General features: G+C 38.3%; 3 protein-coding genes across 7 annotated transcripts in view; 2 read left to right on the forward strand and 1 right to left on the reverse strand.

Moving 5' to 3' along the window:
* Positions 1-17,580, forward strand: part of dpysl3 (dihydropyrimidinase like 3) — a 43,218-nt gene extending 25,638 nt beyond the window's left edge. The window contains exons 11-13 of the mRNA XM_034684323.1: positions 3,327-3,506; positions 7,152-7,308; positions 15,828-17,580. Coding sequence (XP_034540214.1) covers positions 3,327-3,506; positions 7,152-7,308; positions 15,828-15,922 — 432 coding nt within the window. The 3' untranslated portion in view covers positions 15,923-17,580. The remainder of the gene's footprint in view (positions 1-3,326; positions 3,507-7,151; positions 7,309-15,827) is intronic.
* A 1,920-nt stretch (positions 17,581-19,500) lies between these two features.
* LOC117812232 (cytokine-like protein 1) overlaps positions 19,501-27,720 on the forward strand; it is a 72,907-nt gene continuing 64,687 nt past the window's right edge. For 3 of the 5 annotated variants that reach the window (XM_034682874.1, XM_034682872.1, XM_034682875.1), the window contains exons 1-3: positions 19,501-19,645; positions 19,974-20,042; positions 23,294-23,348. The gene's annotated coding sequence lies outside the window, so the exon portion shown is untranslated. The remainder of the gene's footprint in view (positions 19,646-19,973; positions 20,043-23,293; positions 23,349-27,720) is intronic. The other 2 variants (XM_034682873.1, XM_034682877.1) reach the window with 2 other exon arrangements.
* stk32a (serine/threonine kinase 32A) overlaps positions 22,959-27,720 on the reverse strand; it is a 60,901-nt gene continuing 56,139 nt past the window's right edge. Inside the window, exon 11 of the mRNA XM_034683555.1 lies at positions 22,959-26,879. Within this exon, the coding sequence (XP_034539446.1) occupies positions 26,759-26,879 (121 nt within the window). The 3' untranslated portion in view covers positions 22,959-26,758. The remainder of the gene's footprint in view (positions 26,880-27,720) is intronic.

Genomic DNA, 27,720 nt, shown 5'->3' on the forward strand with positions numbered 1-27,720 from the left:
AGGATGAATAACAGACCCCCAAAAAAGGAATCTACAGCAGAGATCCAGAGGAACCTACGAGACAAGGGAGCTCAGGGACTCCAGAAAGGTCTATGGTTAGTAACTTAATGGGACAGGAAGAGTTAAAGTGAGAGACAGGCAGAGAGAGGAGAGAGAGGGAAAGACAGGATCCCAGTGTGTCAGTCTAAGCCTATAGCAGTCTAAAAAGCATCATGTGACGTTCAGGAGAAGAAGAAGAGATAAGCGTTTCCTCCTGTGTGTGTGTTTCCAGAGAAGGAGAGAGAGAGAGAGAGAAAGATCACATATTTGATCTGCGTCCAGAGAGCTCTCAGTTCCTCTAAACGGAAATGAAGTCTCAGTGGATCTTCACCGCTAATACGTCTCACTGTGTCCATTTAAACCCAGAGACCCTCTAAAAATCTGAATCATTCAAACTCACAGATTCATCTGAACACGTCCCTCATCCTGTTAGCAAACATTTTCCCTCGTGTCGTAAATCAACAGTGAAACTATGTGTGTGTAATCAGGAGGTATTTCCACTCTGTGGATCACGTTCTCGGGAACAGATCGTCCAACATGTTTTCATGATACTGGGTTTTCAGTGAATACTCATATTTCAAATATTTTCACAAACCAAGAAGATCTGGTGGAGCTGTCCGGATCGCTGTGTGACAAACTGCTCATCTCATGGTGAGGGAACATCTTTGGTTTGAGATGTTTTCATCTCTCTGAACATTCAGAGTCTGAGACAGGGGAATAATGGGAGAGGATTTTATACTGCTCAAAGTGAACGCATCAAAATAACAGTAAGAATGTAAATTCATGTTTTAAATAATAAAAAAAAAAAAAAAAAATGAAAGCATCAAATTAACAATAACAATATAAAAATGTTAAATAGATAAATGATGAAGAATACAAATAAGTGAAGGCATCAAAATAACAATAGGAATGTAACTTAATATTTTAAATAAATAAATAATTAAATACAAAAATAAAAACATGAAAATAACAATAAGATAATAATAGAATATAATATAAAAAATTTAAATAAATGAAATACAAAATAAGTTAAAATATCAGAAAAAACAATGAAAATATTTAAAATTAAAAATCAATTGAATAATAAAAAAGGTTAAAGCATCAAAATAACAATAATAATAATATAACATTTTAAATAAATACATTATAAAAATTGAAATAAGTGAAAGCATCAAAATAGAAATAAGAACATAGAAATATTAAAAATGAATAAATAATTAAAATAAAAAATCAATTAAAGCATCAAAATAAAAATAAGAATATGAATATCTTGAATAAATAAATGAGACTAGAATAAAAAATAAGTTTAAGCATCAAAATAATAAGAATTTAAATATTTAAAATAGATGAATAAATAAATTAAAGGTTAAGATAAAAATGTAAGATTAAATAAGAAATGTATATTAAAAGGAAACATGTTTTTTGAAGCTATCTTTACCAGGTTGTTTTAACTGTCCTAAAAATAATATTCCTGCACTCATAATCACAAAGAGTAACGGCACTTTAAATATCAATGTATCTGAGTAAAATATAAATAAGTATATTAAAATAAAATAAAGATAAATAAAAAAACAACAACATTAAAATCAGTATTCTACAAAATCAAAGACTTTGATTTATTTAGACCTTAAGTGAGGACATGTGATCAGATAACTCACTTAAATTGTACTTCATAAAAACTGAGCTCTGTGTTTGAGTCGTCATGTGTTCAGAGTTTATTATCAAAACAAACTTCATCAGAAACATGAGGACATGTTATCTAATACACAAGTTTCTCTTTGTGGTTCTAAGGAAACACACTCACACAAGCTTCCTTTGACTTGCTCTCACACACACTTTGAGGTGAACTCTGTGTGGACAGCGTGAGTAATGATGTTTCTACAAACACACATTCAGGAGAAGGAAGTGTCCGGACGGGAAATTGCAGCTTTACTAGCTGATCATAAATCCTGCGTTAGAGAAGAATGCAGCAACTAAAAATGTTTGCAAGCCATTTATAGGAACGACAAAAACAGACTCAGCTCTGTCCCCAGATGGAGGAATGGAAAAGAAGCACTAATAATACGCCTCCTCTGGATGTGGAGTACATCCACCGAGGATCCGTTACATAATGATGTCAACCTTTCATTTCCTGCCGCTCGTCCTCACAGATAAAAAAACACAGAAGACTGGAGCATGGAAACTCCCGGTTTAGATAAATCCACCTTAAAGGATCGCCTGATGCCAAACAGGAGCGTCCCTGTTTACCGGCACGCTGAGGAATTCTTTCCCCGAGACCGAGACTCTGCTCAGCTTCACTTTCTTATCACTGAGCCCACATCTGGTCTGGATTTCTTGTTGTTGTCAACATAAAAACACATAGAAACGCATCAGGATACTCTGACACATAGACACAAGCAGAGAGAAACACACACACACACACTCTGAGACACACTCTGCTCCGTCATGACATCATGTTTGGCATGCAGCGCCTCTTAGTTATGTCCTGTTCTGGCCTGAATTTGGACGGCAGCAGAAAACAGAGCCGTGTGCAGAGGAAATCAGAAACAATGGAATGAGGGGAGGGGACCATCGCGGATCACAAACAAGTCAAGGAAAGAAAGATGGCATGAGGGAGAGGCAGAAATCTACCAAGGAGGAGGAGAGGAGGAGAGGAGGAGAAAGGAAAGGGGTGCAAAACAGACAGAGAGAGAGAGAGAGTGAGGGGGAGCGGTGTGAGGGGAATGTGGGTATGGACCAGCAGCTGGATGAGGGCAGCTGTTTGTACATGCCACACAGACAAGTGTAAGGAACAGGGTGATGAATGAGGAAGAAGGAGAGACAGAGTGTGGGAGAAAGAGAGCTGAGGCTTCACTCGTCCTCTAACAGCGCCCCCTGTTGTCACCTTGGAGGAGAAGTTCAGATGCTGAGTTTGTTGTTTGTGTCTCAGGATATAATCTGTATTGATTGGAATTAACTCAATCAAATAAAGCCTGATGAAGCCTTGTGACTCTGTAGTTGAAAGCACCGCATTACATATAAATACTTGCACGATCACAAGATAGTTTCAGTGATTCTCTGATAAACAAAGTGTTTTAATTTTGTAAATTTCAAACTGTACGTCTGTCTTTAAAGCTTATTTATAAGTCATGTGATGAGTTCAATTTAAAAGGTCATTTTTTATTTAATCAGAAGCTCCGTTTCTTCATTTCTCTCCGCCTCTGTGCTCTGACACAGTTTTGTGGTTCCCCCCTGAAAATGAAAGTGGTTCATCCAAAGTTCCTCACAGCGTTCTCTTTGTTCTTCAGGCTGCTGAGTACAACATCTTCGAGGGCATGGAGCTGCGTGGAGCCCCTCAGCTGGTGATCTGTCAGGGGAAGGTCGTGGTGGAAGATGGAGACCTGCACATCACCTCCGGCGTGGGTCGCTTCATTCCCTGCACTCCCTACCCTGACTTCGCCTACAAGAGGGTGAAAGCCAGGAAGCAGGTAAATACAGGGATCATGTTACACTTTACACAGCAAAGATATGAAAAATATGTATTCTGTGGCATCAAAAAGAACAAACCCTCCTACAAGACACAAAACATCACAGTACCATCAGTCAGAATGAAGACCTTGGACTCTCACAGGATGATCAGGAGTGTCTTTGGCAATGTCTGATACCTCAACAGAAAATCCAGATCCTCTTCCCTGTCCCTGTCCTCAGACTTTTCTAAAGGCGTTTAACTATGTGAGTTTCAACTGTTGGACCCAGGGTCTAAATTTAGTTCAGGGGTAGATAATCTCCCCCCCTAAAAAGCCCCTGCTAGGGGGGTAGTACTTTTCAAAGGTCCCGGGGCTTTCGGGGGGCGGGGCCTGCAATGCTGAACGTGTCTGATTGGTAGATTAACCTCAGTGTTTTTATTCCTCCCTCCGTCCACAATAACGTCACACACATCTGGGATTCACTTGATTTCTCTTTCTTTCATTAGTTTTTATTTGTTCTATCTTTTTTGTATGTGAGTGTACAAAAAAAAATTGTCAAAAAAAAAAATTTCTCAAAAAAAAAATGTTCTCAAAAAAAATTTTTCTAAAAAAAATTTTTTTTGTCAATTTTTTTTTCAAAATCTATTGTTCAAAAAATGTTTTAAAAATTTTTTTCCAATTTTTTTTTCCAATTTTTTTTTTTTTTTTCAATTTTCCAAAAACCATTCACAGTTATTGTTTTTCCATCTGTGATTCTCTTGATTTCTCTTTCTTTCATTAGTTTTTATTTGTTCTATCTTTTTTGTATGTGTGTGTACTTTTCAAAAGAAGAAGCTGTGATTCTCTTGATTTAGCAGCTTGTAACGGTAGTCTTGTCTCAGCCCACCGTGAATGCATCTCTACTCCCGGTGTTCCGGTTTTAAAAGTGACCCTGTAAACTGGAGACCTTCAGCTGAACGTGTCAGTGTTTGTGGAGTTTACACAGCTGTTGAAACACAGAGGGAGTTCCTGGGAATGCAAACTAGTTTAGTTTTTATTAAGATTTCAAAATATCCTCATCAGATATTTAATGATGGTCTAAAGACGTTTATGAGGGATGCATCCGGCTGAGAGTCTCCAGTTAACAGGGTTGCTGTTTAAACCAAAACACCTTCTGATCTCTGCGATCACGGCTTTTTGAGTTCAAAAGGATTTTAAAGCCGTGATTTTTTTGTCAAAATTTTTTTTGTCAATTTTTTTTGTCAAAATTTTTTTTTTGTCAAAATTTTTTTTTGTCGAATTCTTTTTTTGTCAAAATTTTTTTGGGTCAAAATTTTTTTTCCAATATACTTCAATTTTTATTTTTTCAAAAAAAAAAATTCAATTTTTTTTTCAAAGTTTTTTTTTCAAAACATTTTTTGTCAATTTTTTTTTTTTTCAATTTTTTCCAAAATCCATTCACAGTCATTGTTTTTTCCATCTGTGATTCTCTTGATTTCTCCTTCTTTCATTAGTTTTTATTTGTTCTATCTTTTTTGTATGTGTGTGTACTTTTCAAAAGAAGAAGCTGTGATTCTCTTGATTTAGCAGCTTGTAACAGTAGTCTTCTCTCAGCCCACCGTGAATGCGTCTCTCCTCCCGGTGTTCCGGTTTTAAAAGTGACCCTGTAAACTGGAGACCTTCAGCTGAACGTGTCAGTGTTTGTGGAGTTTACACAGCTGTGTTTTAAGGATTTTAAAGCCGTGTTGAAACGTCTTTGCTACTCGCACATGCTCTGCCGTTGCTCATGTTAGTTAAAGTTAATAACCGTGGGGCGCTGGTGGCCTAGCGGTCTAAGCGCCCCAAATACAGGGGCTATAGTCCTCGTCTCAGAGGTAGTCGGTTCAACTCCTGGCCGCGACCTTGCTTGTTGTTGCTTCCCACATTTCCTGTCTCTCTTCAGCTGTACTATCATAAAGGCAAAAGGCCCCTCCCCCCAAAAAAAAGTTAATAACCGTAGTCAAGGGGTTTAGACCAATCAGAATCAAGCATCTTACACAGAGAGCCGGGTAATAAAGATATTAAATGCTGCCGTATGGAATATTTGAATCTTTAAACCTCTGAGATTTAGTCTGACAGCTTTTTGGATGGAACTAATGAGAGCCGGCATGAAGGGCTCAAAAAGTGAAGGTATCACATTTAGGTGTAACACCAAAGTCAGCACTTTATGTTGAGGAGTTTTCAGATTCCTATACACCACAGAAAGTCCCTTCAACAGAGAATGTCAGTATGTAGAGTTGACCCGGTCTAACCATGTGATCTATACCATCTTTAACTCAAACCAGACCTCCGAGTGACGAGCCAAGACTCTCATTGTTCCTCCATTTCCTCATTTGCAGCCGGCTGCTGATGAGAAAATGGAGCTGCAGCAGCAGTGAGCTGTTTATCTTGGTAGCAGTCACTGTTTTGCTTTCTTCACTCACAGATGTCTCGTTTTAACTCCTGACTGAGCTTCCAAGATTCCTCTGAGTCACGCCACTCACAGACGCACTGACAGGCAGACAGACAATGGCCTGTTCACTACTGGCATTAACTTCATCTGACAGTAGTGTCTGTTTTTTTCTGCTCCAGTGTTTGTTTTTGTTTTTCTGTGTACATGTGTAAATCTGGAGCTGGTTAGAATGCATAAATTATTCAAAGACAGGCGGTTACACAAACACAGCAGTTTAATGCAAAACAGGTGCTGGAGTGGTTTTTTTAAATCCTTTGAGATGCTTCACTTTCTTTTTTTTCGTTTCTTCAAAGATCTGTTTACTTGAGTTTTTACACATTACATACAAAAGATAAATGTAAACAATTAAAGCAAGTGATGTTTTTTTTAAAGGAAACACAATAAGTGAATAAACGCAAAAGCAAGCAATAATGATAATAATTTAAAATACAAGATAAATAGAAAGGAAAATAAAAATAGTGAAGCTACATTAATATAAATAGGTTTATATTTAAAAAATAAATAACAATAACAATAAAAAAAAATATATATATAATTATAACAATAATAAATAGATACATAAATAAATAAATAAATAAATACAATAATAAATAAATACAAAAATAAATAAATAAATAAATACATAAATAAATAAATACAAAAATAAATAAATAAATAAATACATTAATAAATAAATAGATAAATAAATAAATACAAAAATAAATAATACATAAATAAATAGATAAATATATAAATACATAAATAAATAAATAAATACATAAATAAATAAATAAATAAATAAATACATAAATAAATAAATAAATACATCAATAAATATAAAAATAAATAAATAAACAAATAAATAAATAAATACATAAATAAATAAATCAATAAATACAAAAAAAGTAAATTAATAATAATTATAATAATAATGATAATGATAATAATAATTGTAATTATAATTATAATACAAAAAACAAATTGAGAAATAAGATTTTAAAAAAACACCACATGTGATAATCTACAACGAGAACAACAGAACATGTTCTTCTTTGAATATCTTCGTGCTGTAAAAAGGATTTAAAGCCTCAAAGGATCAAATAAAGAAATAATCATTGGAAAAAGAAGAAACTCAAAATCTGAAACAGCTTTATTTAAAGATGCTACACTAGTTTAACCATCCTGTTCTTCTTCTTCCTCTTCTTCCTCTCCTGCAGCTGGCCGTCCTGAGGGCAGTACCCAGGGGAATGTACGATGGACCCGTCTCTGAGTTCTCCATGTCTCGCGGTGGCACCCCCTCCGCCTCAGCGCGCACCTCTCCCACCAAACAGCCCGTCAGAAACCTGCACCACCAGTCTGGATTTAGTCTAGCAGGTAACCCTGCACCCTGCGGTGAGCCCAGCTTCTTAATCCACCCCCTGCCCTTCTTCCACCCAGCTCTCCCTCTCATCCCTCCGGTCTGTATTGATGTAAATTAAAGTGTGCACGCTCATTACCTGATCCAACATCACGCCACGCTGTCATCACAGCTCGGCTTCATGCTGTGACCAACATATGACTTTTAATATGTTGCTGCTCTCCATGAACGGTGCATTCAAAGACCACGAGCCTGCAGTGTGACCGAGTGATCCCTCATTACCCTGTTTTTATACTTTATGATGCGCAGCGTGGCTCTCACTCAGCAGCAGTATTACACGCTCCTCTTTAAAGCGTTTACACAATGATTTGTCCGTTTGTGTTTGTCATGAAGCTGGCTGCTTTGAGTTTTAATGAGTCAACAAGCAGACGGCATTAAATTGAGTTTATGTTCTCCATCAGTTCAGGTCGGCTGGTTTGCTGGTTTGCTGGTTTGCTGCGGTTTGACATGAAGTCACGATTTTAATTCAAAACAATGCAAACTCTGCTTTTCCTCAAACTCGTCCATAAAGTGAACTGTGACATTTCTTTTAAACACACACTGTATGTGAATGTTTGCCTGTATTATCCTGCATTCTGCATGTTTCTTTGGACAGAGTTATTTTCTCTTAAGCATGCAAGTTTTAAGTTTTCTCCCTGATTGATCTTTGGAAACATTAACGATCAATTATTGATTTATTCTTTTTTTTTTAAACCTACCTTTCCATTGACAAAAACAGTACCAATTAATATATATATTTTTTAACCTAAATCATATTTTCCACATCAACACAATGCAAATAACTGACTGTGTTAAGTAGATATGGATCATATAAGTTCATACACACAGAATATCAACATGTGGAGCAGGCTCAGCTTATTCAAATAGCAACAAACATACATAAATTAATGTGTTAATATACATACATGAAGTGTTAAGATAAGATAAGATAAGATCCTCCTTTATTCGTCCCACAATGAGGAAATTCATGGAGTTCCAGCAGCAAACAAGAAGGTGTACAGAACAAGACTTTAACAAGAATATATAAAGGAAAGAAATGTCCATCAGAGACGACAGCTTGGCCATAATCCTCAGCCACCACCTCCACAGGGTCCAGGACTGAGCTGGCCTTCTTCCCCAGTTAGTTCAGTCCTGCTCTCCTGTATCCTGTCCGCTCACAGCAGGTGAAATCCTTCCAATGTGGCGTTGGTGTCCGGTGTTAGCTCTGTTAGCATGATGCTACTCAGCCAGTATTCCCTCTGGTGCTGGGTTAGCTGGTCCACCTTATCATAGATAGATCTTACATTCCCCATAACGGTGGGTGGAAGGACAGGTCCATGTGGTCTTTTCTTATCTTGCACCTCAGTACCAGCACGTCGTCCTTGCCTCCTTCTCCTCAGCTCGCAGGGAACATCAGGCCTAGCATCGATTAGCATCGACATGCTAAACTTTTATGAGTAAAACTACAACTTGTCTGTGAGAGCTCTCAGAGCTAGCTGCTTAGTAGCTGAACTTGTAGGCAAATCAAAATAAGCCCCACACTGTGGCAGAGACATTTATACTACCTGCAGAAGCTATTGTAAATAAGATGCTTCACCCTGACACAGTTAAAGAAGTAGAGTAAGTCCCTCTCTCAGATAAATACATTCATATTTATTCTGTTTGATTTATTGAACCTTTATTTAACCAGGTTAGTCCCATTGAGATCAGTGAGAGACTAAATGTCATTTTGGAACACTTTTGGTTTGTGATGTGACTCAGGATTTTTTTAAAGGTGACATATCATGCAAAATTGACTTTTTAATGGTTCTTTACCTGAAATCTGTGTCCCTGTCTACAAACCCCCCGAGAATGAAAAGAATCCATTCTGCCCCTGTTCTGATTTCTCCACCTTTCTGTAAATGTGTGCTGAAACCAGCCGTTTCAGTTTTCAGTGTTTTTCATACGTCACAACGCCATCCGGTCTGTAACAGGAAGTCAGAGCTCGGAGCTTGTTCAGCCCATAGACTGTATAAAATACAACTCAACCCCTCCTCCGTTTTTCATTCCCTGCACACATGTGTGCTAACAAGGAGCTTAGGAGGGAGGCATGCTAGTTGTAGGCTGTCTTAATAAACACAAAGGTCGGTTTGACTCCCCACGTCTGCAGATTTGAAGATCTAGTGGATGATTTTTATTTATCATGGATAAGTGCTAGCGCTAGTTAGCATAGCCACATAGCTACATGTTGGTAGCTGTGTACCAAGACACACGTCGACATGCTGACAAATAAAACAACAAGAAACACTAAATCTGTGACCAATGGTTCAGAAAGGTCCTGCTGCAGGCGCCTCTCTGTCAGGATCAGATTCTGGATCAGATTCAGAGGGTTGAAGTAACGCGGGTCTGTGAGCAGCCGTGTATATTCAGCCAACATGTAAACATTAGATCAACGTGCTGGACAGCCGAGGCCACACCCACTTCCTGAGGGGGCGTGGTCAGAGAGAAAACAGAGTGTTCTGATGAGGAATGAAGAAGAGGGGTTTCAGGGATGCCAAAATCTGATTTCAAAGTGTTTTTTTGAGCATAAACTTTAAAGACATGTTTTGGGGACCTCTTAGACCACTATATGTTGATGAAAAAAGCGTGATATGTCACCTTTAATGTATGAAATGTGCCTTGGCTCAAAAAAGGTTGAAAAACTACAACAAGACTACAACATGTGGATTTGCTGCAACCAGAGAACTGAACAGACACAGATTTCAGACTGTCCAGTTTATTTGGTGTACCTGCTCAGGTGTCAGTCGGGAGGAAGAGAGCACGCTCAGACCGCTCTGATGTTGCTGGTCTGCAGACATGCGTGCACTGCAGCAACATCAGAGCCGTCCCACCGGAAATAACTTTATTGAGTTTTCAACTTTCATGTCTTTGTTGGCTTCATAGTTTTATATTCTCCCTCCTGAAAAAAGTGCTTGTGGAGATTTGGCGTCTCCACCTTCAGTCAGCTGATTCACTGAAACAAGCTTCAAACTCAAAACCCTCTTCCTGACAGCTGAATGAAATATGAGACCACATGATGCGTGTTCTAGTAACTCCTTAACGACCGATGAACCAGTACTCGCTTCATTAACGTCCCTGAAACAAGATGATATGATAAGATGATTTTTGGACGTCTCAGGAGGTTTATCGTTCTCTCTCAGTGAGCGCTCTGATTCTCTAAAATGACTCACCTCTAAAAAATGCTCCTTTAATCCTCCCCATGAATCCCCCTCGTACAGTGTTTCAGCCCTCTTTAAGGACACTGTGACCCTAAACCACATCCACTCTGTGAAGTCAGGTTTCAGGTTTTTTCCACATTAGCACTTGTAAGTCACGCTGGAAGTGAAATTTGTCTGAAGGGCCTGAAATGCACAGCGTACACGATGTCACTACAGGCATCTGGACACGGTCTATGAAGACGGCCTATCTAATGTGAGAGCTCATAACACCATGTGCTCACGCTCGACATCTGTTCCATTAAGCAGAGCTGCTGAGTGACAGTCTAATGGCGCTCAGAGGAAGGTCAGCGTGGAATCAGCTCAGACGTAAGAGAGAGAGAGAGTGTGTGAAATCGTTTCTGTCAGGATACAAGACTCTGAAACTTAGAAGCAGGCAGTCAGTGTTTCCACTGCTTTATGTCAAACAGAGAGAGCCGATCACTGCGTCCTCCCTGAGAGACTCCACTAAGCTGAAACTACATGCTACATACTACCTAGGAAGTACTACATCCCTAGGTAGTATGTAGTATGACTGTTCTGTGGGATCTGGTCTGCAGGATGCTGGGTTTCTGGTTTGGGAAAGCAGAAGTAAACGGCCAAGCTGAGAGATAATCTGCTTCTTTAGCATCACTGATGATTTGAAAAGTTAAGAAGTGGTTTATATGGAATTAAATAATTTTCACAGACATGAACAGTTACCTGCGAGATGGGTATCAACCAAGCAGCAACCTCCAATCTTAAAATATGAAGCCCATGTAGAAGTGCTAAAAACTGCAGTTCCTTGAGCGTCCACTAGAGGCTGGCTGCAGAAACACAGGAAACCACATACACACCCATTCAAAGAGAGGATCTTTACAGCATTAATCAACATGTTTACAGTCTGAAGAGCTCTTTCTCTATCAGCACACACTGTGAGGGGGGAATTATTTTACAACTTGTTATTATTGAAGATATTAAACTGAGGAGTTTTAGAATAGAAGATTCAAAGATTCAAAGGTTTTTATTGTCGATTTTCACTGTACACACAAGACATACAGGAAAAACGAGATGCTGTTTCTCTCTTCCAGCTTTTAAAGGCCCTGTGAGGAGTTTTGAACTGGCTGAGAAACAGACTGAAACTGATACTGATGCCTCTTTATGACCTTCAATAGCAAACAAGACCATCAACAACACTGACACCTTCTCTGTTGTCATTTTTAATGCCTGAAACCGTCCTGAGGGGGTAGGTGTCAGACCAGATGATGGACATCTCGCTTCAGAAACAGCCTTTGTTTGACTGTTTTCATGGAAAATAATCACATTGCCTGATAAAGTTGACTGTTAAAAGACAACAGGATGAGGTTTTTGTTGAAAACACTACTTTTGCATGTACAGGACAAGAGATAAGAGGTAACACTTTGTCCTCAAGGGGGCGCCAGAATCGATACAAAACAAATGTTCCTCACAGCAGCTTTAAATATCTAAAATTTAAATATAAAATACAATAAAATATAATAAAATACAATAAATTAGGGTGTGGCAGACTTGATTGACAGGGGAGAACACTGTAGCTGTTAGCAAGGAGCATAGACTGCATTTAAATGGACAGCATCGCTCTTACTTTTCCCATTGTACGGTTTTAAAACCCGTTCCAGAACGCTCCCATCTTGTAAATCTTCTGCAGCCAGAGTCTGCGCAGTAGGGAATTTGTGTGTTTCCATGGTAACAAGCTCCGCCCTACAGCATACCGTCCCGAGGTCCTGCGGAGTTTCTCTCCACGGCAGCTGTCAATCAAAGTAAACAGGAAGTAAAACCCTGTTTGGTTTTTTTTTTAACTTATATTTAATTTGCTTTTCTTGATGAGGTTACATCAAAATAAACACATTAAACAAACTTTGGTGTCAGTTAACAAACGTCAGTTTATCCTCCTTTAAATTAGTCCAGTCTCTTCAGACTTTCTGAAGGGTTAAAAAGTCCGGCCATTTTTTCCATTTTTCTTGGCAGGCAGATTGTTGAAGTCTTAAAAACCCTGTTTTTAAACCTCTAACAACGAAGAAGAAACTGTTCAGAAAGAAGAGGCCTTGAACACAACACAGTGAAATACTAACTACATATCACCACAGCATACGGAGGGGAGGAACATTCAGACCACGTGGATTTATTTTTTAAACTTTGACTGCTCCCCCACAGAGTTTTTGACCTATACTGCAGCCAGCCACCAGGGGGAGCAGTTTTTGTGGCAGCCTCACTTCAAGCTGAGCGAGATGACGTCCATTTTATAAACAGTCTATGGCGAGGAGGCTAAAGGCCCGCCTCTTTACCTCACACTACCTCCACAGAAGTTAGGTTGAGTCCAGCATTTCCAATATGGCACCCGCTGACGATCGGCTTCTAGAACAGACGGGTGACGTCAGAGAGACTAGAACCATCAGGATCTGGTCCCTCCGGAAGTGTGTCCCTTGACGCAACACAGTCTTTGGATCTCTCAAATCCTCTCTACTTTAAAAACTGTGACAGAAAACTAATTTATGAAATATGTATTTACTTTCTCACAGGATGAAAGGCTCACACATAAAAACATGATAGCATCTAAACTTTTCTATTTGAACATAATCATAGAAGAGTAAATCACCTTGATTCTCATGCATCCTTAAAGGCACTATGAGGAGTTTTTAACTGGCTGAGAAACAGACTGAAACTGATCCTGATGTCTCTTTATGACCCTCAAAAGCAAACAAGATCATCTACCACACCACTGATACCTTCTCTGTTGTCCTTTTAATGTCTAAAACTGCTCTGAGGGGGTAGGTGTCAGAACAAATGATTGACATCTCGCTTTAGAAACACCCTTTTTTGGCTGTTTTCATTGCAAATAATCACATTGTAAGATAAGTCTAAATGTTAAAAGACAACAGGATGAGGTTATTGTCTGAAGACAATTATTTTGCATGTACAGGACAAAAGATAAGAGGTATCACTTTGTCCACAAGGGGGCGCCAGAATCGATACAAGTTAAAAGTTCCTCACAGCAGCTTTAAAGGGCCAGATTGAGGTCATTCAACGGCCCGATCCGGCCCCTGAGCCACCAGTTGAACCTCTCTCTGTATGCAGTGTAACTCATTTTAGAAGAGAGGTTCACTAAATGGTTTTTGGTTCTCTGGATGTGTTAAGCTGTCTTTACAAGCCGATGTGTGTGATGCCTCATCGATGCAAACAGAAAGTGACGTCTCGTGGAAAGAATGTCCTCGTCTGAGTTCATGAATTCAGAGAGGAGTTCAGCTTCTTCTGGTTTCTCAGGATTTCTAAGAGTTCTGTGTTTAAGAATCTGCACCCTCCTGTATTAACATGCTCTGTACTGTACCAGTGAGTCAGCCTCTCACATGTAGAGTGGATTAACTCGTCTGGAAGGAGATGAGATCGGAGTTTGTGCTCAGATGCATCGTAGTCTGACATCATCCTACTTTCCATTTGTGTGCTAATTTGTAGCAGCAGATGCCCCCGGCGCTGTCCTTGGAAACCCCGTGCGTTCTGTCAGACTGTTTCTTTTGTGAATGTTTCAGCAGCAGCTCATGCTCTGCAGGACTGTGCGCTCCTCTGTCTCCTCAGTGACATGTGTGATATATCACAGGCAGTAATGATGATTCCATGACTGCTTTAATATTTAAAAGGTAGAGCCAGATGGATCCTGGACTTTTACAACACACACTGATGCTTTTTTTAAAAGGGAAAAAAATACATTACTGCCAATATGTCGGCCAGCAGGAACGAAGACGTTATCGCTTTGTGGACTTTGAACCGAGCTTTTATCAATCCATCAATGCCAAACGACTTGGAGTTCATCCCATCAGGAGTATTACAAACTGCCCACAAAGTTTGTAGCACGCTCTGCTGGAAGAATGAAGCTTCACTTTATTTTTTACTGCTCCAAAGCTCCATAAAATAAAAGAATTGGCGTGTATCAGAAAAGCAGACACAGTGATTGGCTCCTCTTAAGACAAAGAATCATTCTTTAATGGAGAGAAGTTCTCTGCAGAGAAAGCATGAGACTCTTAACTTTATTTATAAAGCAGCTTTCATACAGACAAACATGCAGCCTGAGAACAGAGACAGAAAACTACAGACATGGGTAAAATAATAAAAGACATCATTATAAAAAATACTTTAAAATTAAATAAATAAAATAGAATAAATACAGTAGAATAAAAAAAATAAGTGAGGGTAGAAAGCAAAATTTGAAATCAGTTAAAGTTAAAAAAATCAGATAAATACAAGAAAATTATAATCCTCCTAAATCCTAAATATTATAATAATACAGTCCAGGGTTAAAATTAAATTACTACAAATAATACAAGAAAAAAAACATAAAATAAGATCAAATAAAATCCTATAAAATATGATAGAATAAAAATAAAATAACATAAAATAAGAAAGAAAATAAAATAAGATAAAATTTAAATAACATAACATAAGATAGAATATAAAATAAATTACTATAAAATAAAATAACATAAAATAAAATAGAATAAAAAATATAAGAACATAAAATAAAATACTATAAAATAAAATAACATAAAATAACATGAAATAAGGTAGAATTAAATTAAAATAACAACATAAGATAGAATATAAAATAAAATACTATAAAATAAAATAGGATAACATAAAATAAAATACTATAATATAACATAAAATAAGAAATAAAATAAAATAAGATAAAATTAAAATTAAAAAAACATAACATAAGATAGAATAAAAAATAAATAATTTTAAAACAACAGAAATAATAATATTAATAATGCTAATAATGCAGTCAGGGCTACAAATAAATGACTCCATTATTACAGCCAGATTAAAGAGGTATGTCTTTATTTTACTTTTAAAAACACACAGAGAGAGCTCGCTGTTTTAATGTCCACAGAGTTCAGAGTTTAGAGTTATAAAGACAGAAAGCAAAATAACCAATAAAAAGGGAGAGTCACAGTAGTCTATACGGTTGTTGTTAAAAGCATGCATTAAATATAGATTAATAAATATACTTCTAGTTACAGTACTATATAGATATGTTAAGGACTAAGGGTCCATAGGATCAGTTTTATCCGCCCTGTGGTGTTAAAACATTCAGAAAAGGAACCCCCTTCTCTTTCTTCCTGACATCGTGTCGTCTAAAGATTCACTCGCCTCTCTCCAACTCGGCCTCCTCCCCCCTCTCGTCTCTCTCCGGACTCCTTTACACTCCCTTTCACCATGTAACTCCCTTAATCCTTCCTTTTCTCTCCTTCCAGGTCCCCCCACCCCTGATGACATCCCCATCAGGCCTGCTGGCCGGCGTATCGTAGTGCCCCCTGGTGGCCGATCCAACATCACATCCCTCAGTTAAACAGCAGCTGGACGCAGAGGAGGAGGAGGAGGAGGAGGAGGAGGAGGAGAGTGGCGTGCATCCAGACAAGGACTGCAGCCAGAGTGCAGGATTAACAGAGGGAGGGGGGAGGGAGGGAGGGAGGGAGGAGGAGATGCATAGGACCATGATTAGTTAAAAGTTAAAAGAGCAAAACACTGAATCCTCATGCCTTACCTGTCACAGCGCTACAGTGCTCGGTTGAGAACAGTATCCCTTTTCCTCGGGAACATGTGGTCTTGAATTGGTACTAACGCTACCATGAGAGCACTTTACACTTGAACCAGTCGTAGTCTCACTTTTTATCAGTCTAGTGAACACCAAAAATGCAGTTAAAACACTTTCACTTGGTGCTTTGATAATGGAAATAAAGCAGTTAAACTCATATCATCACATTGAACCAGAAAAAAACTAAAAGTCTCCTCACAGGAAAACAGATACTTCTTCTCAGACTGTCGCTACGCTTCTTTCATCCCGGTCTGCTTTCAAACGTCACCCAACATTTCAGTCGCCTACTTCTTTCTCCCGTAGTCAGTGGAACACTAACACCAGACCCCCGCATTAGCCATGTAATGTCATGCAGTACCATTGGTTAGCTCTAGGTGGCATTGTATGTTCGGTAAATGTATCGTAGCTTTGTGAATGATGTTGTTGCAGCCTGTTCGGGTTAACTGGACCAAGTTAAAGGTATTTCTCGGCTCTCATGGGGAGACGTGCGTTGGGATGTGGAGCTGCATGGGCCGCAGTAACACAGGCGACGTGATCCACGATCCTGCAGCACCCCTGTCCTCTGAGGACCTCGATAAATACCGTCACTTTGATGTATTGATTGAATAATTATTGTTGTTCAAAACTAGAAAGGCTTTTTGATTTTTCTTTATCCCTTAAAGGTTTTATTTTCTGCATCCATCACGGCTCTAAAAAGAAGAACATTTTAAGAAATGTCCTTTGCATTTGCTTCTAGCTTCTTGCATCTTGAAATGTCATCACGAGAAGGGAACAAAGATTAAAAACACAGGACATATTAAAAGATTGTCTCTTGTAATTCACTCAGAGCTTTGCAGTCGAGGAAACAAAAAAAACGAGAAAAAACAGCTGCAATGAAATGAAAAGTAAGAAAAACCTGCGTTCAGATAACAGAACTTTACCTTCAGCTTTACTTTTTCATTGCAAACAAACTGGGCTCTTATTTTGTAGGACTAAGGATCAGCATTATTGCGTTGTCATTCCAACACAGCCGTACGACCGCTACCAATTCAAGGTCAGCCTGAAATAACTTCAGGCCCAGTTCGGTTCTCCAACATCACTCTGGATCTGAACGTGTTGGAGCTCTTTTTTACGTCTCTGCTGTTTTCCCGTAAGGCAGAGGATTGAGGTGCAGGAAGGGAAGCTTTGTTTGTCGCTGTCCCGCTGTGGGGGAGGGAGGGAAGGAGATGGCTTTCTTTTTTATTTGGCATCGGTGTGGACGGCAGGCACAAGCGGTGGTTTGTTGTATTTATGTTAGTTTGACAACCTTTGTTATTGATTTTTTTTGTTGTTTCTTTTTTACTGTTGTATCAAAACCCAGAGATGGCAGGTCAAAAATAAGGTGTGTTGTGGAGGTATGATTTGTTTCCTGAATAAACATGAGTTGCAACTGACTGAAGACTCTTCTTTCTTTTTTTTAATGATTTGAAATGTTTTAGTTTTTACAAACACTCAAGGAAAGACACAGAATTAATGACAATATGATAAAAAAAGACAACAGACAAAAATTAACAGACACAAAATAAATTAGAATAAAAACAATTTAAAAATAAGGTGAAAAGAAATAAAAAATAATCCCCCAAAAAAAGACAAAACATAAAATTGACAGATTATTTACAGCAAGAAACAAGAAGAGTAAATTATCATACAAATACTTAATCACACATATGCATGTTTATGCACACATAATCACATGTACACATGTTAAAGAAAAATAAGTTGATAAATACAATCTATTATTTCTGAAGTGTGAAGCATCATGTATCACCTGAAAGAGCTCACGTTGAGTCTCTCTCTTTATAAGATAAGATAAGATATTACTTTATTGATCCCCCGGGGGGAAATTCAGTTGTTACAGCAACCCAGACATAAGTACAATCAAGAAAGAAGTTTCAATAAGTACAAAATAAAAATTAAAAATAAAACAAAATAACATAAAATAAATAAAAATAAGATAAAATAAAAATAAGTAAAATAAAATAGATAAATAAAGCTAGAATACAATTTAGATATATACAATGTTACAAATGGAATTTAAATTAAATAGCAGTAATTACAGGCAGTATTAAAAAATGTTTCAGTAGTGACAGGTTGACATGGTGTGATTATGGTTGGTAATCACAAATTAATTAATTATGAGTTTAAGAGATATTTAAACTTTTCTTTCCTATTTGATCCAAGATTTAAAATGTAACTACAATATGATGATGTATTTTCAAAGTTAAAATCTAACATACTTGATCATACATTACAATCACAATCACATTTTATTTTGAAAATCTAGGCCACAAGATTTAATTTATGCTTTTATTTTTGTATGTGATAATTGTTCCCACTTATCACTACAATAAATATCCAGGTGCATGCACCTTCTGTTCCTTTAGCTATGAAATGAACTTTGCATATCAAGACTATTCCATAAACTTTATCATATATAAATATTATTTATAATAATAATAGTGGAGAATTCTAACAATGCAAAAACAAAATACAATGCAAAAGATTCAAAAGAATAAATGCAATTAAACAGAATAAACTGGAGAGACAGAGGAACAATAAATCAGTGTTAAAGAGGTTTTTAAAAAATACATGAATAAATAAATAAAAGTAAATAAAAGTAAATAAAAGCATTAAAGAATAATAAAAAGGTTTTAGGAAGAAGGCAACATCAGAGAAAATAGCAAATGGAAAAGGATGGATTAAGACAAATACTTTTTTTTTTTAATTAAATAACAAATAATCAAATCAAATGTTAAATTGGATACTAAATAAAAATAAAAAGCAATTAAAAGGATAAAGTCACATAAATTCTATAAGCATGTGTTTTAAGAGGAGATTTAAAAGATGTGTCTGACTCAGTGAGCTTCACCTCCTCAAAGAGACTCTGTTCCACACCAATAAGAACTTCTTGAAACACCTACACACCTCGTTAATGTGCACAAAGAGCCTGTTATAGAGACAGTGACTAAAGCTTGTGACTGTATGACTCAAGGTCTAACACAATGAGACACATTCATAATGTAAACAACACTGAGGAGGTTTTCTTTTAACAGTCATTGATTTATTTAACCATCACCATCAGTTACAGCAAGACACCAGAAACACAAGGTGGGAACAGAGTGAGGGAATAAAAGACTGATAAAGAAGAAACCTGTGTTTGTAAAGACACATATCATGTCCCCATATGACCCCATATAACCCCATATGACCCCACATATAGAGGAGAATAAACTTCAAACCGTGTTTGGCGTGTGGAGTATGAGTTTTTTCTGGTGCAGTTCATCATGCGGCCACAAGGGGCAGCAGAGCGCCACTGCACAGCTGAGGAGCGCAGAAGATGAAGTCCTGACTCCAGGTGATCCAGGTGTGCTGATTGACTGAAGTTGTTGGCTAACCTCAGTGACATTCATGCTAACTCTTCTGACCTGACATCAACACTCCACCTGTTCCTGACTTCAGGTAGTTCAACAAACAAACCATTTTTAAAATCACTAATAAGTCACCTGTAATATCATCCAACAGAGGGGCTCATTGAATCAGTTTTTTGTTCTTATAAGTGTATTAAACTAAGATTAGAGCTTGTTTTATTCATTTCTCAACAAGTACAAGTGACATGTATCTGTCTGTTAATGCTGCTGTTGGAGGTTGTGTCAATACATGTTGATTCATGGGATTTTAAAGCAGGTTGCATGTTTTTTAAAACCTGTTTAATGTGAAAATAATGTAGTTTTTCATAAATGAATGTTTATTTGATGTTTTTCATGAATGTTGCATGGCATGCTGACAGAAGAAGTGACAACAGACACTGTGTTGAACTTGTATCAGTGAGTGGATGGTGGCAGTTTTGGTGACAGAGGTAAGTCATGTCTCTTACTTTCTCATGTGTTTGCACTGCATGGTATTAAAGTTGTTCCAGCAACACATTTAATAAGACTTTAATTTAAATTAGCACTTTGGGTCACTAGGTGTAATGCATGTTATAGAAGAAAGTCATGACACCCTCACCATTGTGATCCACAGTGGTGTAGCTTACATGAAATCACACTTACTTTGAGGTACACCAATGAAACTGCTGCAAAGCATCAAGTGCATTTTGTATTAATGAGTCTCCTGAAGTTATACCCATCATGTCAGATTCATTCTTTATTTTTTAAGGACCATGCACATTAATACACGTTTCTGTGAATATATGAGAGAGTAATCCAAAAAGCTAGTTTCCATCTGCAGCCCCTTCCTGAAAGTTGAAATTAGCTCCCTAAGAGTAAGATTCAAGGTGGGAGAAGGAAATGTTAATAGGAGTACAAATAAAAATGATTAAAAATTACTGAAAACTAATAAAGAGATAACAGTCTTAGAAAAAACATGAAGCATGCAAGACAAGCAGGAAGCAGCAGTAAGGAAATGTTAAGTACGGCGGCTGGGAAGGGCAATGCAAATTTACAAAATCAGAAACACTTTTAAAGAGACAGAACACATTTATAAACAACAGATTCTGTCAAAAAGTGAATATATATCTGATATCTGGTTTGGAATTTTAACAATAAAAACTTTGGAAATGTAGCATATATATATTTATTTTGAAATTCAAAGTCAGATATAGCTGTGTTTGGCAGGAACACATTTTGAGGTGTTGTCTGAATCTAAATATTTGAGTGGAAACAGGGTTGTTGATGTCAAATATATATTAATTCCCTGCCTGTTGCACATTTCCATATTACAGACGTCTTTTATTTTGAAAATCATTGGTACATTCATGTTCCGGTAGAATCTGCCATCTTTTAATTTGTTTCTGGTAAAAATGTCCTGTCTCTCTTTAAAGGCTCTGTGAGGAGTTTTGAACTGGCTGAGAAACAGACTGAAAATGATCCTGATGCCTCTTTATGACCTTTAATAACAAACAAGACCATCAGCAGCAACACTGACACCTTCTCTGTTGTCATTTTTAATGCCTGAAACCGCCCTGAGGGGGTAGGTGTCAGACCAGATGATGGCCATCTGGCTTCAGAAACAGCTTTTATTTGACTGTTTTCATGGAAAATAATCACATTGTCTGATAAAGTTGACTGGTAAAAACAACAGGATGAGTTTTTTGTTGAAAACACTACTTTTGCATGTGTAGGACAAGAGCTAAGAGGTATCACTTTGTCCACAAGGGGGCGCAAGAATCGATACAAAACAAAAGTTCCTCACAGCAGCTTTAAAAGTGTTTCATCCTTTATAAACTTGCATCGCACTTCCCAGCCACCATAGTTCAGAGATACATGAAGCATGTGGGACATGCATGGGACAAACAAAAACAAAGCATCCAAGGCAAACAGGAAGTAGCATTAGGCTAATATTAATGAAGGCATCCGTGCAGGAATATACAGAGGCAAGAAGTGAAGCATGCATCAGCACTTTAAAGCATTATTAATCAGGTCTACATGTACACAACAAGATACATTTAACATTTACATCTTACAGTTAACATCTATCATTAAATATTATCTATTCAGTCTGGCTTTTATGTTGGGTTTTAACAATTTCATGAGTTTTATTATTTTATTAATTTTAACTATCAGTTTTTTATTTATCTACTCAATGTTATTGATATTTTTAGCCTTTATTTTATCTTCAACTCTTATCCTTACCCTGAATTTATTTGTTTATTTAAAATATTTATATTCTTAATGATAATTTGATGCTTTAACTTCTTTAATCACACATATTGAATTATTGTTGGAGGGCGTTAGTCTCTATTTTAAAATCATTTTTTGTTTTTTAATTTGTTTTTGCATTATTTTATTTCTGCTTTCCTGTTTTCATTCACTATAAATCTCTTAGAAATAAAGCTTGACTGATGAACAGTTCACATGAAGGCACATGTAGAACTCACTGAGTCAGCAACAACAGAAGTGAACAATGAATAGACAACTCAAGCAAGCTGAAAAACAAAGATGGCCGACACAAGGTGGCAGTAGCAGGGGGAGATTTGGTTGCTTATGAGCCTCTGCTTCAAATGAAAACTAAATTACTGGTATGTGTTGAGCTCTCTGATGATTGGTTGAATACATGCTGGATGTTTACAGAGTGCTGAGTCAGCAGCCTCAATCTCAACAGGAGTGTATGTGCTTGTTTCTTGTTTCCTCCTTCAGTGAGTAAAAACAGAAACCCATGCATTCTGAAGTTTGCTGCTTTTATCTGCTGTTAATTCCAAGCAAATCGTCACAGCCTTTATCAACCTCCTCCGATCAGACACTGAGACTGTGAAGTGCTGCCTCAGCTGTGGAGCAGAGAGAGGGGACTGTGACTTCCAGTTGACCTAGGGGGAAATGCTAGACACAGATCTGTTAACTGTGTAGGTGTTTGGGTGAGAGAGAGACAGAGAGAGACAGAGACAGAGAGAGAGAGACAAGCATATGGAGCATGACTCATGCTGAGGATGCATTATCTGGAATTGCCTCGAGGCACAAAGAGAGAGTGGGAGAGCAGAGAGAGGATTCCTGCCAACACTTCTCCAATTGGACTTCATTTAACTGCAGCCAATTAAGATGGAGAAGATGAATGCATGAGTCTCTCCTCCTTGATGTAATTAAATGTGTTTGGTTCTTGTCCATGTGGCGCAGATAGACATTTAATCAGAGGGCATGCTAACCTGCAGTATTCACACTCCCTTTTATAACTGCACTACCCTCAGTGAACACTAGAGGGCAGCAGTCATCCTCACTAAAGTGTATAATAAACACATGAATTCAGTCACACAGAGTTGAATAAAGCACACACAAAAGGCAGGTTGGTTCAGATAAAGAAAGTTATTATTTAAGGCACACCTTAATAGTTTGCAACTCCATCACATTTGAATACAGTAAACACACAGTGACAATTCAAGGACAACAAAACCTTAATAGGAATCAAATTCACAGGTGTGGAACGATTCTACCGCCTGGCTAAATTATCATTTTAAATAGATGTCTGCTAAAATATGGAGTCATGTTATATTTGTTAAAGGTTACTTTGTTCAGAGTTTCTCCTCCATCAGATAACCTTTGATAAATATTGTTGACTCCAGGTATAATTCACTCCCAGGATAAGTCCCTCTGTGTAACTAACCCACTATCACTTCTACAGGAAACCACCTATGGATGTGTAAACCAGTGACAACAACGACGACAACAACACAAAGGTAAGTCAAAACATCATCGTATCAATTTTGAATAGAAAAGTGCTCAGAGTTAAGAATTAGTGAAACATGTTTTAAATATCATGTCAGGTTTGATAGTGTTGAGTCATATTGAAGACGGATACGATCAGTGTCCATAGCTACACGTCGGTATAAATCACGGACTGCTTGTGAAAAAGGTTTGACTACCTACACATGTATTTCTGGGAAACATACGAATGTTTGTAAGGCTGCAAACTGAGAGGCCAGTACAGTGTCATAGACCAGGTCTAGATGTCTGTGAAGGTTCTCAGTCATCCAGGTCCTGGGACTTCAAAGCTTGATCCAGAAAGAGAGCAAGAAAATATATACGCCTTTAAAAGTCCAGTGTTCAGGGAGTCACTATAGGTCGTAAGAAGGGTCATTAGTCTAGTTCCTGACAGTCCTTAGTCTAGTTCCTGACAGACTTCATCCTAGTTCCTGACAGTCCTTAGTCTAGTTCCTGACTCTCCTTAGTCTAGTTCCTAACAGTCCTTAGTCTAGTTCCTGACAGTCCTTAGTCTAGTTCCTGACTCTCCTTAGTCTAGTTCCTGACAGTCATTAGCTCAAATCCTAAAAGTCTGAAGCCTAGTACCTCACAGTCCTCATCCAAGTTCCTGACTCTCCTTAGTCTAGTTCCTGACAGTCCTTAGTCTAGTTCCTGACAGTCGTCATCCTAGTTCCTGACAGTCCTTAGTCTAGTTCCTGACAGTCGTTATCCTAGTTCCTGACAGTCCTTAGTCTAGTTCCTGACAGTCCTTAGTCTAGTTCCTGACAGTCCTTAGTCTAGTTCCTGACAGTCCTTATCCAAGTTCCTGACAGTCGTCATCCTAGTTCCTGACAGTCCTTAGTCTAGTTCCTGACAGTCGTCATCCTAGTTCCTGACAGTCCTTAGTCTAGTTCCTGACAGTCCTTAGTCTAGTTCCTGACTGTCGTCATCCTAGTTCCTGACTGTCCTTAGTCTAGTTCCTAACTGTCCTTAGTCTAGTTCCTGACAGTCCTTAGTCTAGTTCCTGACAGTCGTCATCCTAGTTCCTGACTGTCCTTAGTCTTGTTCCTGACAGTCCTTAGTCTAGTTCCTGACAGTCCTTAGTCTAGTTCCTGACAGTCCTTAGTCTAGTTCCTGACAGTCCTTAGTCTAGTTCCTGACAGATGTCAGTCTTGTTCCTGACAGTCGTATAGGTCATAGGTAGTCTGTGGGTCGTCTGTGGGTCGTCTGTGGGTCATCGGGGTCACATGACCCCGGGTTGAGTGTGGTCTTAAATGTCAGATTGAAGTCCAGTTTCCTTTCCAGATCAAGCTTTGAAGTTAAGAAGTCTAGAGTCAGAGTGAAGGTTGTTGCCTCTCCTGCTGTCGTCTAATTTCCTTCTTGATTTTTTAATACTTGTTTATAATTTGACTTTGTGCTGAATTCTTGTTGAGCGTCATCGTACCAGAATGCTTCTCTACATAACTGCAAATACAAATCTACATCTGGGGGCACACACAGTCTGGAACTGGTTTAATCCAACAGAAGGGGAAGGGCGTTAAAAACAAATCTCAATGCAGACCGAACTGAAAACTAAATCTAGGACTCCACTTAATCCTCGTCTACAAAAACCGTCCCTAAAGGAATATTCACTCACAGCTTTAGATTTTTTTGTCTCTCTGTGCAGAAATGCTACAGTAGATGAGGAAGCATGTGCAAAAGCAAGGTCCAGTGCAGAACATTAAACATCTACCATCTACAGTTTCTACGTTTTCACAGCTTTGAACCTTTCTGTCCCGGCCCGGGTCGCCAGTCCAAGATAAAGGCAAACGTTAATCACTATCAGGGTTGGAACCTGGAAAACAGTTGACCAGTTTTCCAGTCCTGGAAAACACCTGGAAAATGGGAGAAAAGGTCAAATGTCCTGGAAAATGATTCAAACCATGACTGTGTGCGATCTAACAAGGTTTAAAAAAACACATCCCCATTCAACATTGTGGGCATTTTTGTCATTCAGTTCTATTTAGGTCATTAAAGCTCTGATCCTCTGATTACTATTATTATTATTTATTTCAGTAAGGAAGCTTCCTGATTCCTTTGCTGGCTCTTTTGTTTTCTTCTTTGCTCATTTGATATTTTTTGAGAAAAGAGAAAGCTGAGATGTTGCCCATCATTGTTGCTTGGTTGCACTAATAAAGTGAAGTGCTGTACATCTGTAGTTGCATTATTCTATCATCAATTAGCCATCATTTTTAAGCATGTAAGAGATGATTTCATTGATAGCCATAGACTGCACGTCTTCAATGTAGACTTCCACTGAGAGGAACATATTAGACTATTTAGGAACTAAATTAGGAACTCAATTTAGACTGTCATACCAGCTTGATCATCACTGAACATGTCCTCTGGAAAAGAGTGGGAACCCTGACAATGAAACCTTTATTTTGAAATAACCTGCATTATTAATGTCTGTTTTGAGTCAGTCGTATCTTTCATGTGAGTAAAAACATCTGCCTCCATCTGCAGCCGATGCATCCGGGCCGTCGCACCAAATCCTGCAATCCAACCATGTTTAGTAGCTCGACTAGCAAAGCTAAGCATAATGACCACTGTGATCATGTATCAGCTATTATTATTATTATAAAGAGAGCCATTCAAGCTCAAGCCTACAGTTCCACTCTGTGTTCTGTTTCGGAGAGGAATCTGTGGTTGCTGTCTTAAAAACGAAGGCCTCATTGTACCTTCATCAACCCTTCATCATCATCATGTTTCGCTCTCTGTTTGTCATGCTCCAGTCCTCGTGATTTGACGAAGCCCGTCCGCTCTCTGTGATTTGATTCTCCGTCCTGCAGCGCCGTCGTTAAATTGACACAGTTATTCAGAAAAAGGCCGTGCTAGCTGAGATTAAAACTCTGAGTGTCCGGCCCTAAGCAGCGGCGGCAGCAGCAGCAGCATCAGCAGCGGCACATCCAGCTTCCAGCCACTTCATTTCCTGTGATAGCCGAGCAGGTGTGGCGTTGTCTCCTTTCAGACCGGGGAGCGACTTCCTCCTCCTCCTCCTCCTCCTCCTCCTCCCCGTGTTGCAGAGCGTGGAGGTTGAGCTGACGTTAGAGCACCAGAGTGACGCGCAGGAGCGATGATATGTTTGTGATGACCATGAAAGCAGGAAGCTGAGCGGTGTGCACGGCTGCTGCTCCAGGAGTCCGTTCGTCTCCTGCAGTTTCAGGAGCTCGTGATGATGATGTGTGAACGATGAAGCACGAGCACATTCTGCATTAATGTTTGTATAGATAGTGCAGTGACGTTGAAGACTGGATCTGAGGGCCTGTGCTGACAGGACAACAAGTGTTTGAGTGTGACTATCAGATCTAGAAGCTGTGAGAAGATGCAGTGAGGAGGGAGAGAGTCGGGATCTGGATCAGGAGAGTTATCCTGACAAGTAGGCAGCAGGTTCAACGTTGTTGTTCTGTCCGTCCTCGATCGCCTTGTTCTTCTCACTGGTGGAGAGCTCAGAGGAGGAATCTGAGTCCTCCACCACCTTCTTTGACCTGTTGAGAGGAGAACACCTGTTAGAAGAAGAAGCTCTCTGGACGTAGTCTCCGTGACGTCACCCGTCTGTTCCTGAAGCTCTGTTTTGAAGCCGATCGTCGGCGGGTGCCATATTGGAAATGTTGAACTCAAGCTAACTTCTGTGGAGCTAGTGTGAGGTAAAGAGGCGGGGCTTAAGCCTCCTTGCTAACAGCTGCAGTGTTCCCGCCTGTCAATCACATCAGCCACGCCCTTATTTGGGCAGAACTTGTAAGTTTAATATCCTCTAGAAATTGAACCAGGCTGTAAACATATTTATTTAAAGATCGTCTCTTTGAATGGGTGTGTATGTGGTTTCTGGTGTTTCTGCAGCCAGCCTCTAGTGGACGCTTGAGGAACTGCAGTTTTTAACACTTTCATTCTTTTGATGGTTTTTTTTTGTTATATTTTATCAGAAACTTTCACCAATTATTTTAAATCGACTTCATGTTATAAAAATTTACCTTGATATATGTAATATAATAATTAAAATTCTTTATAAAAATATTTTTTTGAGGTTAAATAATTTCTGTTTGCCTTTTGAAATAACTCCTTATTTCTTTTACTTATAAAAATGCAGTTAATCATTTGTGTCTATAAGTCTTTTTATAATAGAATCAAAATAATTGAATTGATAATTCAATCAAAACTTGGAAATTATCAAATCTATTTATTTTCAATGAAGAATTAAATTAAAAAAAAATCACTTGCTGAAATGTAAATAGTTTCTTTGCCAGTTCTCTCTTCCTCATGATGATCTTCAGCTGACAGAAGTTCTCCTAATATTATTATATTTATAATATTCCTTTGACTTTGGTTCCT

This window comes from Notolabrus celidotus, chromosome 5 (assembly GCF_009762535.1).
Source record: "Notolabrus celidotus isolate fNotCel1 chromosome 5, fNotCel1.pri, whole genome shotgun sequence".
Taxonomy (NCBI): domain Eukaryota; kingdom Metazoa; phylum Chordata; class Actinopteri; order Labriformes; family Labridae; genus Notolabrus; species Notolabrus celidotus.